Source organism: Vombatus ursinus, unplaced genomic scaffold (assembly GCF_900497805.2).
Source record: "Vombatus ursinus unplaced genomic scaffold, bare-nosed wombat genome assembly UNPS02014863.1, whole genome shotgun sequence".
Lineage (NCBI taxonomy): Eukaryota > Metazoa > Chordata > Mammalia > Diprotodontia > Vombatidae > Vombatus > Vombatus ursinus.
This window is the reverse complement of record NW_020954641.1, coordinates 40,971,431-40,983,845: the sequence shown is the minus strand read 5'-3', so window position 1 is coordinate 40,983,845 and position 12,415 is coordinate 40,971,431. Positions and strand designations below refer to the sequence as shown.

Genomic DNA, 12,415 nt, shown 5'->3' with positions numbered 1-12,415 from the left:
GGCTAAGTCTATCAACGTTAGTCATCGCACAACGTGGCTGTTACTGTGTACAACATTGTCCTGGTTCTTCTCACTTCATTCAGCATCAGTCCTTACAAGTCTTTCCAGGTTTTTCTGAAGTCTGCCTGCTCATCACTTCTTATACCACAATAGTATTCCATTACATTCATATACCACAACTTGTTCAGTCATTCCCCAATTGATGGGCATCACCTCAATTTCCAATTCTTTGCCACCACAGAAAGAACTGCTATAAATATTTTTGTACGTGTGGTTCCTTTTCTCATTTGTATGATCTCTTTGGGATACAGCCCTAGAAGTGCTATTGTTGGATCAAAGGCTATGCACAAAAAATTCTGTTTCTTATGAATAGCTTTGTCACCATTACTAAAGCTTAAAGGAAATTCCCAGGATCTGTTTCTTCTTTTGAAAAATATCTAATTTTTGGATGGAGAAAGATCAATAAAATTTTCAGGTTCTAAGGAATACAGATGCAAAAATGAGCATGAGAATATACAAACTAAACAAATAAACAGCATTTTTAAAGAACCGAGGGTGTATTTGTGATCCAAGATGAAGAAGACATATATAACATACAAATATATCAATTTAATTGACATAATACAATACAGCAGCGACTACTGTCAAGGTGGATAAAGTGCTGGCCCTGGAGTTAGGAAGACGAGTTCAAATCTGACCTCTGGTACCTACTAGTTGTGTGACCCTGGGAAAATCACTTAACCACTATATGCCTTAGTTTCCTCAACTGTAAAATGGAAAGAATAGTACCTACCTCACAGAGTTGTTATGAGGATCAAATGTGATCCCTCCCCAGTTTCTAGACCTGTGTTAAATAAGCAAATGATGACCAAGATTTTCTCAAGTGAGGTCAGAGGTCAATATGAAAACCTCAGGAAAAAAATCTCCACTTCATGAAAAAGAGGTGTCTTTGTTTCTCTGTCACATAAATCATTGTTCAAGAGAATATGGAGGGGTTGATTTACATTGGGAGTTCCTAGAATCTTCCTACTGAGTCTCAGGATGAAGAATTAGAAAATGAGAACCCACGGAAGAAAATAGAAACAACCACAGGATAATGAACTTTAGAGATGGAAAAGAGTCCAGCATTCAACTAGTCCAACCTATGTGCAAAAAGGAATCCCAACTACAACATATTTTACAAGTGATCATCCAGCCTGTACTTCAAATATCCAATGAGAAGGAAACACTGCATCGTAAGGCTACCCACCCCACATTAAACTAGCTTTGATAATTAAGAAGTTTCTCTTGATATCAAACCTAAATTTTCATCTTTGCAGCTTCCATCCATTGCTCTGACTTCTATTATCTGGAGCCAAAAAGAATCAATCTGATCTCTCTTCTATAGTACAATCTTTCAAATACTTGAAAACATCTTTCATGCTTTCCTGAGTCTTTTCCTTCTCCAGGATACACTTCTCCAATTACTTCAATTTAGTGTGGACTGCAGGCTCTTCACCATCCCAGTTGTACTCCTCTGAATTTTTGCTGTTGCTGTTCAGTTGCATCCAACTTTTCATGACCTCATTTGGGGTTTTCTTGGCCTGAGATGCTGGAGTGTTTTGCCATTTCTTTCTCCAGCTCATTTTACAGATGAGGAAACTGAGGCAGAGTTAAGTGACTTGCCCAGGGTCACACAGCTAATAAGTGTCTAAGGCTGGATTTGAATCCTGACTCCAGGCCCAGCACTCTATCCACTGTGCCACCCAGTTGCTCCTTTGAACACTCTGAAGTTTACCAATCAATGTCCTTCCTAAATCATAACTCCAAGAATTGAATACAATGTTGCAGATGTGGTCTGAGCAGAGAAGAGCACAGAAGAATTATCACCTTCCTATTGCCAGAAATGTTTCTCTTAATGGAGCGCAAAATTACATTGGTTATTTTGGCTGTCGCGTCTTACACAGCTACTTCATATTGAATTTATATTTATATAAATGTAGATAAACACATATGTATATGTGCACATATGTATACATATGCAAAAGTTGCAATATACCTAGGTCTTTTTCAAACTGCTGTCTAATCATGCCCTCAACCATCTTGTACTTGCAAAACTTATTTATTGAGCCAATTGTAAGACTTTCCATGTGTCTTTATTGACTTTTACCTTCCTAGATTCAACCTAATGCCTAAGTCTTGTAAACGTCTTTTTGGATCCTTACTCCGTCCTAGATCAGGTTAGGCGTTTCTTCTTTGAGTCACCTGAAAATCTGATAAGTAGGCTATTATATCTTGTCTTTACCTAAGTCATTGACAAAAAGTGTTAAAACAGCTCATTGTCAAACTGGTTTGACCAAAAGAATGGGAGAGAGTGTTTTCCGAGGGAAATAGCCACAAATATTTACAACATGCTTTTTGTATCATCGCTGCATTTCAGATAAGAAGTAACAAAGATGTTGTTTTTAATTATGTCTAAAAGAAATAAAGGAATTTTTAGAGAAAGAAGATTTTCAATAATTTCCTTTACTTGGTCGTGCGGTAACAGTTTGAGACTCTGGGCGCCGCTGTTCACCAACCAAGGAGAAAAGTATATTCAGAGATCCAGCAGGACTATCCCCGCCCTCCTGCTTCTAAGACACTAGCAAATCAGACATAGAGCAGCTAAGGTTGCTCAGAAATTCAGCCCCCGAGTCCTCTGAACTCAGAAATCCACTGGTCAATGCTGATTGCCTCATCTCCGGGGAACTCACAGCTTCTCTGGACGTTGTGCTCTAAACAGAATATACAAAACAATTCTGCCGCGCTGCAACAATGGTTGCTGGACAGAAGCTTGGGAATGGCAGAAGGAAAGTTGTTTTGCTTTGCTTTCTCCTTGGCATGCTGTGGGAGACAGGAGCCAGGAAAATACTGTATTCTGTGCCCGAGGAAATGGAGAAAGGCTCTTTTGTTGGCGACATCGCCAAGGACCTGGGGTTGGAACCGAGGGAGTTGTCAGAGCGCGGAGCTCGCATCGTGTCTCGAGGTAGGACTCAGCCTTTTGCACTGAATGTCAGAAAAGGCAGCTTAGTCGCAGCAGACAGAATAGACAGGGAAGAGCTCTGCACTCAGAGCCCTCAGTGTTTGATAGGTTTTGAGCTTCTAGTTGAGGATAGAATGGACCTGTATTCCATAGAAGTGGAAATAAAAGATGTTAATGACAACTCCCCTCGTTTCCAGGCAGAAGAATTAGATGTTAAAATCAATGAAAATGAAGCCCAAGGAGCCAAGTTTCGGCTTCCCAGTGCGTGGGATGCAGATGTGGGAATGAACTCCCTCCAGAACTACCAGCTGAGCCCGAGTAATCACTTCTCCCTGCTTGTGCGAACTGGAGACAATGGAGTCAAGTATCCAGAACTGGTACTGGAGCAGGCCCTAGATCGGGAAGAGGAGCCTGTTTACCATCTCACCCTCCTGGCTTTGGATGGGGGAGATCCAGCCCTCTCTGGCACCGTCCGCATTCGCGTGGTTGTCTTGGATTTGAATGACAACGCACCAGTATTTACTCAGTCTATTTATCACGTGACTGTTCCAGAAAATGTGGCAGTCGGAACTGTACTACTCAGAGTGAACGCTACTGATAGGGATGAAGGAATCAACGGGGAAGTGACATATTCATTCCAGAATCTTAAAAGACCAGTTTCAGATATTTTTTACTTAGATTCCCATATAGGAGAAATACTAACTAAACAGTTGTTGGATTACGAGAAAACTAAGCTTTATGAGTTAGAAATTCAAGCCAATGATGGACCAGGGCTCTCTGGGAGCACAAAAGTGGCTGTTAAAGTCACGGATGTGAATGACAATGCCCCAGAAGTGACCATCACTTCTTTCACTAGCTCTGTTCCGGAAAACTCTCCACCTGGGACAATCGTTGCCCTTTTCAATTTACATGACCAAGACTCTGGGGAAAATGGTTATGTCGTTTGTTCGATCCCGGCTAATCTGCCTTTCAAACTCCAACGATCTCTTAATAATTATCAACGTTTGGTGACAGAAGGCGTTCTAGACAGGGAGCAAATCTCCGAATATAATGTCACAGTGACGGCTTCTGATCAGGGTACTCCTCCCCTTTTTACAGTTACTCAACTTTCTCTGAGAGTTACAGACATCAATGACAACCCTCCCAGCTTTAGTCAAACATCTTATTCTGTCTACATTCTGGAGAACAACCCCAGAGGCTCATCTATCTATTCCATGACTGCCCATGATCCCGACAGTGAAGAGAATTCCCGTATCATTTACTCCATTGAGGGTGACGTTCAGAGAGATTATGTCTCCATCAACTCAGAGACAGGAGTCCTCTATGCTCTTAGATCCTTTGATTATGAACAATTCCAAGATTTGCAACTACGAGTAATAGCCCAAGACTCTGGGGACCCTCCTCTCAGCAGTAATGTTTCTCTGACTCTGTTCATCCTGGATCAGAATGACAATGCCCCTGAAATCCTGTACCCCACTTTCCCCACAGATGGCTCTACTGGAGTAGAGTTGGCCCCTCACTCTGCAGAGCCAGGCTATTTGGTAACCAAAGTGGTGGCAGTGGATAGAGACTCAGGACAGAATGCTTGGCTGTCTTACAGTCTCCTCAAGGTCACTGAACCTGGGCTTTTCTCAGTAGGACTGCACACAGGGGAGGTCAGGACTGCCCGGGCCTTTACAGACAAAGATACCCTTAAGCAGAAACTGGTGGTTGCAGTCACAGACAAAGGGGAACCCTCTCTATCTACCACAGTGAGTATCACAGTAGCTGTAGCTGACAGCATCCCTGAGATATTCTCTGACCTCAGCAACCTAGAAGCTCCTAAGTCTTCAGATGACTCTAGCCTCACATTCTACCTGGTCATTGCTGTAGCTGCTGTGTCCTGCTTGTTCTTCATTTTCATCATTGTTTTACTGACATTCAGACTCTGCCAGTGTAGGACGTCATGGCTGTTGGAGTCAACTAATGACTATGTTGGAGGTATCCCTGACACTCAGTTTGCTGGGATTGATGGAGTACAAGCTTTTCTTCAGACCTATTCCCACCAGGTTTGCCTCAGCACAGACTCTCCAAAGAGCCAGTCGATCTTTCCCCAACCCAACTATGCAGACACTCTTCTAAGTATTCAGAGCTGTGATAAAAAGGAACCTTTATCAAGAGTCAGAGATTTGCAAGAATGCAAAGATGAATCTGCTTTTGTTCAAGTGAGTTTAATTCTTTCCTAATCTCTACTCTGAAGGAAAATATATTCCTGGGGTTTTTCATTTGACTTTTTATTCTTTTTTAGATACAGGTGGTTAAACTTTTTATTTGAAAGATGTTTAAAAGTATATTGGATTTGATTAGATTTACTCTCATGGTGATATTTAAACTACGAAACATGTAGAATGGCATTATTTGTGATTTTACTTGTTTGGGGGATGAGACTTTTTTCCATGTTATTTATCCTATACTTCAACTATTTTAAATTTTATTTTATTTTTATTTCATAGACATATTTTGTTTTATATCACATTTGTTCATGAATATATTCCTTCCCCCCCATCCCTCCCTAGCAAATCAAGCCTTCTAACAAAGGCAATGCAACAAAGTCAACAAGCCCATCAACCATTTTTAACAAGTCATGCTATATCACATACTCATAATCTCTGCAAAGAAAGGAGGGAGTTGCATTTTCTCAATTCTTCTTTAGGGCCAAATTTGGTCATTTTACTAATGGCATTTAGCTCCTCATTTTATTTTTAGTATTTCCATCTGTTTTGTGGTAGTTTTTGTGCATATTGTATCCCTGGTTCTGATTGTTTCATTTTGCAACAGTTCATATGCCTTCCTGATCCTTACACATATGACTGATTTTTTTTACACATATTTTTATTTTGAATTCCAAACACTCTCTTTCTCTTCAGCCCCTTCCCCTCCCATTGAGAAGGTAAACTATGATATCAACTATAGATGTGAAGTCATGCAAAACATATTTCCATATTAGCCATGTTGCATACCCCCAAAAGCAAGAAAAATAAAGTGAAAAAATATGCTTCAATCTGCATCCAGAATTCATCAACCACTCTCTTGGGAGGATAGCATTTTTCATTATGAGCCATTTGGAAATGCTTTGGATCATTATATTGATCAGAGTAGCTAAGTCTTTCACAGTTGATCATTGTAAAATATTACTGTTACTGTGCACAAATGATCTCCCAGTTCTGTTTACTTCACTTTGCTTCAATTCGTATAAGTCTTCTCAGTTTTTTTCAAACCATCCACCTTGTCATTTCTTACAACACAATAGTATTCCAATACAATCATATAACACAACCTGTTCAGCCATTCCCAATATATAGGCATCCCCTCAATTTCCAACTCTTTGCTATTGCAAAAAGAGCTGCTATAAATATTTTTGTACATGTAGGTCCTCCCCCTCCCTTTTAATTTCTTTAGGATGCAGACCTAGTAGTGTTATTGTTGGATAATAGGGTGTGCACAGTTTTATAGTTCTTTAGGCATAGTTCCAAATTGTTCTCCAGAATGATTAGACCAATTCACAACTCCATCAACAATGCAGTAATATATCTATTTTTTCCAGAGCCTCTCTAGCATCTGTCATTTTCCTTTTCTGTCATGTTAGCCAATCTGATGATTGTGAGAGTTATTCTAATTTGCATGCCTCTAATTATTAGTGATGTAGAGTAATTTTTTCATATGATTATTGATAGCTTTAATTTCTTCTGAAAATTTCCTGTTCAGATCCTTAGACCATTTATCAATTGGAGAACAGTTCTTATTTTTATGAATTTGGCTTGGTTCCCTATATATTTGAGAAATTAGGCCTTTATTAGAGAGACTTGCTGAAAAAAAGTTCCCCTAGTTTCCTTCTTTCCCTCTAATTTTGGCTGCATTGGTTTTGTTTGTGCAAAACCTTTTTAATTGAATGTAATCAAAATTATGTATTTTACTTTCCATGATCGTCTCTATCTCTTGCTTGGTCATACAATCCATAGATCTGACAGATAATTTTTCCATGTTCCTATAATTTGTTTATGCCATCTTTTATGTACCCATTTTGACCTTAACTTGATGTACAGTGTGAGATGTTGGTCTATTCCTAGTTTCTGCCAAAGTGCTTTCCAGTTTTCCCAGCAATTTTTGTTGAATAGTGAGTTCTTGACCCAAGAGCTTGGATCTTTGTTTTTTTCAAACTCTAGATTACAATAGTCATTTACTTCTGTGTATTACTTCTGTGTACTTAATCTATCCCACTGATCAACCACTCTATTTCTTAGTCAGTACTAGATTGTTTTGAAGATTACCATTTCATAATATAGTTTGAAATCTGGCACTGGTAGACTGCCTTCCTTTTTTTCCCATTGATTTCCTTCGTAATTCTTGACCTTTTGTTCTTCCAGGTGAATTTTGTTATTATTTCTTCTAGCTCTATAAAATAATTCTTTAGTTGTTTGATTGGCATGACAGTGGACAAGTAAATTAATTTAGGTAGAATTGTCATTTTATTATATTGGCTTGGCCTACCCATAAGCAATCAATATTCCTCCAATTGTTTAGATCTGTCTTTGTGTGAAAAATGTTTTGTAATTGTGTTCTTATAGTTCCTGAGTGTGTCTTAGCAGGTATACTCCCAAATATTTTATACTGTCTGTTATTATTTTTAAATGGAATTTCTATTTCTATCTCTTTCTGCTGGATTTTGTTGGTAATATATAGAAATGCTGTTAATGTATATAGGTTTATCCTGCAACGTTGCTGAAGTTAGTTGTTTCAACTAAATTTTTTTAGTCGATTTTCTATGGTTCTCTAAGTATGCCATCATATCATTGCAAAGAGTGATAGCTTTGTTTCCTTTTTACCTATTCTTATTTCTTTAATTTATTTTTCTTGTCTTGTTGCTATAGCTAAAACTTCTAGCACAACATTGAATAAGGTGATAATGGACATCCTTGCTTTACCTCTGATCTTATTAGGGAGGTTTCTTGTTTATCCCCATTACAGATAATGCTTGCTCTTGGTTTTAGATAGATACTATTCATAATTTTATGAAAAGCTTCATTTGTTCCTATGTTTTAATAGGAAAGAGTATTTTATTTTGTCAAGTTTTTTCCTGCATCTATTGATATGATCATGTGATTTTTATTGTTTTTGTTATTGATATGATCAATTATGCCTATAGATTTCCTAATATTGAACCAGCCCTGCATTCCCAGCATAAATCCCAACTGATCAAGGCATAGGATCTTTGTGAATTGATGAGTGATTGAATGTATTCATAACTCTACTTGATTAATTCATTTGTGTAAGAAGAATGTGTTAAACCTGTCTAAGTTGTGCAAGGTCACTTAATTTTTACAACTTGTTTCTTAAAGGAGGAATTAAAGGTGACTTGTTTAGCTTTTTTTTTTCTGAGTTGAATTCCAGTTGCATGGCTACAGAAAGTTAGAAGCATCTGGGCAAATTCCCAGGCCATTCAGAAGAAGCTTAGGAATAGGTTTGAAGCAGATTCTTGGTCTGAGATTCAGTACAGTTTTTGAAAGGTCTTCATCAGTCTTCTAAGGCTCCTCAAAAGTAAGCACTTGTATATCACTTATCTCTCAGTTCCTCTTAGATGCTGTGTTATCAGTGTTTGAAGAAGGTGCTCATATTGATAGATATTCAACAAAGCATCACTGTAATGATATTTGGTCGAATAAAAAAAGGAAAACTGACCAGAAATAAAAATAGCTTATCAAATGGTTGGCACATTATTTTATTAGAAAATGAAGTGAAACAACTTAATGTGGTGATGTGTGTGTGTTTCATTATGTTTTGTCAATTATATACTTAATGCTGTTAAAAAGAAAGTTTGATGTTCTGCTACACTTTGTAGTGTTAACTTTGAGATAACAAAAATAGGAGCCAAACCCTGATACCATTTAATTGTATTTTCATACAGTATTTGCATGTAATTCAACAGATGACACAATAGATATTTGATTTTTCTTTGTTAGTTATCCCTATGATCAGGAAAAGAACGCACTTTTGTGGTTCTTCTGGCAGTTTGGTGTAAAAGCAATTGAGTTTCCCTGTCTTCTTTCATTGTAAAATGAATTGCAAACCTGCTATAGTATCTTAGGATGGTATCACTTGTGAGAAAATCTTATGAAAGTTTTCATGTGGCTTAGGAAATTCTTGACAGACTGAGAGAAAATATAAAAAATATATTCATCACTTTAAAAAAATAAAAACTGTCCACTATTCCATTCCCAATATCAAAGAGTTCCGTAAATTTTTAAAACAGAGTAAGTATTCAATGAAGGGGGGCAACTCATTAGATAAATTGCCTCCATACTTTTTGACTCAATAAAGACAGGATAAACCGATAGCTTTCCTTAGAGTGCAAAAATGGTCCAAATAAACTTCTAGTGATCTTGATTGACTCTTCACTCTGCAATGGCAAAAATAGGAGCTTAGAAAGTCCTTACTCAGTGAGTCCATACCATCAAGCCTAAAATTATTTTTATGAGCTTAGAAGAGAAGGAACTGTGCCTTCCTGTTGTCAAATACTTTAGGACTGTTGTAAATACTAGGAAATATTAGAAAATGTGCATTCAAACATGAAGAGGGTCTTTTTCTTAACTGAGAACAAATTACATAGAAGGATAGTGAAGTATGGAAATCAGAGGTGTTAACTATAATCAACATAGAGACGCTAGAGTGCTTTACTTTGAATCTCACAACTTTGTGAGGTAGGTGCATTATTATCCCCCTTTGAGGAAACTGAGACTCCAAGAGTGTTTTGCCAGTCACAGTTGCTTAGTTATTGAGACAGGATTTGAACCCATCGCTCTATCCACCATGGCACGGTTTTCAATATAACTAGGCTACATAGCTTTCTATGAGATTTCGCCAGTGAGGATGCGCTACAGTAAGTGCATATTATTTCTGTGCGGAATTAAAGTAGAAATGATGGGTAATGGTCAAGAAACCTTGCCCTTGAAACAACAGCAAAACTCGATGGAATGTGCTGTAGTCTGGAACCAGAGCCTCCTTAACAGAAAAACGAAAAGAAAAAAAAAAACCACTGGTGGCTTCTCTGATACTCTGGGAAGAGTAAAAAAAATACGTAGAGACAAAATTAAGGGATTTGATATTTCAAAACATTGAATTGTTACATTGGACAGAAGCTGAAAATAACTTTTAGCTGCATAAGCTACTTCAAAGACTGCAGTTTCCACTAACGACTCTGAGCGCCGCTGTCGGACAGCACAGAGGCTGAGCTGAAACATTCATTTGCTGGAGCTTCCTGCTGGGCGATTCTCTGCGCAGTCACAGGGATCACATCTTAAAGGAGAGTCGGCATTCGGTCCCTGGCGCTAGCTGAACCGGAGATCCTGCACGGATCCGTCGCCACACACAGTGGGGGGTTCTTACCCTTAGTTGCAGAGATTCTTAGAATCCCAGTGGCAACTGGAAACGCGAAACCAGGCCTACCTGAGTTGGAGAAAAAGCTGGATAAAGAAAGAAGAATGGAAAACCAGACAGGCAAAATACTGAAGCCGCAGGTACTGTTTCCCTTCTTGGCGTCTTTGTTCTGCCTAGCGCTTTCTGAGCAAATCCGCTATTCTATTCCAGAAGAAATGTCGAAAGGATCTGTGGTTGGGAACCTTGCTAAGGATCTGGGGCTGGAGGTCCGGCGCTTGCGGAGTCGGAAACTGCGGGTTAGTGGAGAGAGAGAATACTTTACCGTAAGCGCAGAGAGCGGGGAATTAGTAATCAGAGAAAGAATAGACAGAGAGCAGCTATGCGAGAAGAAGCCTGTGTGTGCCCTCGATTTCGAAACAGTCGCTGAAAATCCACTAAATTTTTTTCACATAACGGTGGAGATAGAGGATATTAATGACCATTCGCCACAATTCAGTCAAGACGCCTTTGATTTGGAAATAAGCGAATCTACCCTGCCAGGGGCCAGATTTATTCTTTTATCAGCACAGGATGCAGATGTTGGCATCAACTCTCTTCAAAAATACTATCTCAGTCCCAACACTGATTTCTCACTAGTGAATAAGCAGAATAAAGATGGCAATAGATACCCAGAACTGGTATTGGAAAAGTCCCTGGATCGGGAGACGCAGAGTTCTCATCAATTGTTCCTGACTGCTGTGGATGGTGGAAACCCTGCTCGAAGCAGCACCGCTCAGATCCGGATCAAGGTCATAGATGCTAATGATAACGCCCCAGTCTTCAGCCAGGATGTTTACAGAGCCAGTCTTCCAGAGAACCTGCCCCGGGGCTCCTCCGTGCTGCAAGTGATGGCCACAGACAAAGATGAGCTGCTCAACGCAGAAATCGCCTTTTCTTTCCGAAGCACGGGTCAAGACTACTGGCACGTATTTGATCTAGATATTAATAGCGGGGAAATTACAACTGCAGACAGTATCGATTTTGAAAAAAACAAAGACTACTCATTGGTGGTGGAAGCAAGGGATGGAGGTGGACTGGTTACACAGTGCACAGTTGAAATTGAAGTTTTGGACGTAAATGACAATGCTCCAGAGGTTATATTACAATCCATACCCTCTGTAATTCCAGAGGACATTTTGCCTAGCACCGTGATTGCATTGATCAAAACACGTGATAAAGACTCTGGACACAATGGAGAGGTCTCTTGTAAAATAAAAGGTAATGTCCCATTTAAAATAACATCTTCTTCAAAAAACTCTTACAAATTAATGACAGATGGGCCCCTAGACAGAGAACAGATCCCAGAGTATAACATCACCTTGATCGCCATAGACAAAGGAAGCCCTTCTCTATTCACCAGCAAAATCCTCACCCTGGTTGTTGGTGACGTTAATGATAACCCTCCTGTTTTCCTACTCCCTTCTTACATCGTTTACGTCCCAGAAAACAACCCCTCTGGAGCCTCCATTGCTGGAGTCTCTGCTTCTGACCCGGACCTAGAGGAGAATGGCCGGATGTCTTATTCTATCATCGGCAGTGACCTAGCTCCTGTGCCACCATCCTCCTACGTGTCTGTCAGTGGCCACAACGGGGACATCTTTGCTCAACGCTCCTTCGACTATGAGCAGGTCCGAAGCTTCGAGGTGATTCTTCAGGCCTGTGACTCAGGCTCTCCCACCCTCTGCGCCAATGTTACCCTGCAGGTGTTCATCTGGGATAGAAATGACAACGCCCCAAACATCCTCTACCCTACTTTGGGCCCAGACAGCTCAGCCCTCTTCGACATGGTCCCTCGCTCAGCTGAACCAGGCTACCTGGTCACCAAGGTGGTGGCGGTGGACGCTGATTCTGGACAAAATGCCTGGCTGGCCTATCACATATTGCAGGCCACGGATCCGGGGCTCTTCAGCCTGGGGCTGCGAACAGGTGAGGTCCGGACCGCACGGGCTTTAACTGAACGAGACT

The 12,415-nt window shown here is 39.8% G+C and overlaps 1 protein-coding gene across 4 annotated transcripts in view; it reads left to right on the top strand.

Annotated features, from left to right (window-relative positions):
• Positions 1-12,415, top strand: part of LOC114027750 (protocadherin gamma-C5-like) — a 115,778-nt gene that overhangs the window by 13,407 nt on the left and 89,956 nt on the right. The window contains exon 1 of one of the 4 annotated variants that reach the window (XM_027841871.1): positions 2,694-5,205. The exons of the other annotated variants lie outside the window; for them this stretch is intronic. Coding sequence (XP_027697672.1) covers positions 2,794-5,205 — 2,412 coding nt within the window. The 5' untranslated portion in view covers positions 2,694-2,793. Of the gene's footprint in view, positions 1-2,693; positions 5,206-12,415 lie in introns of those variants that run through there. 4 annotated transcript variants of the gene reach the window in all.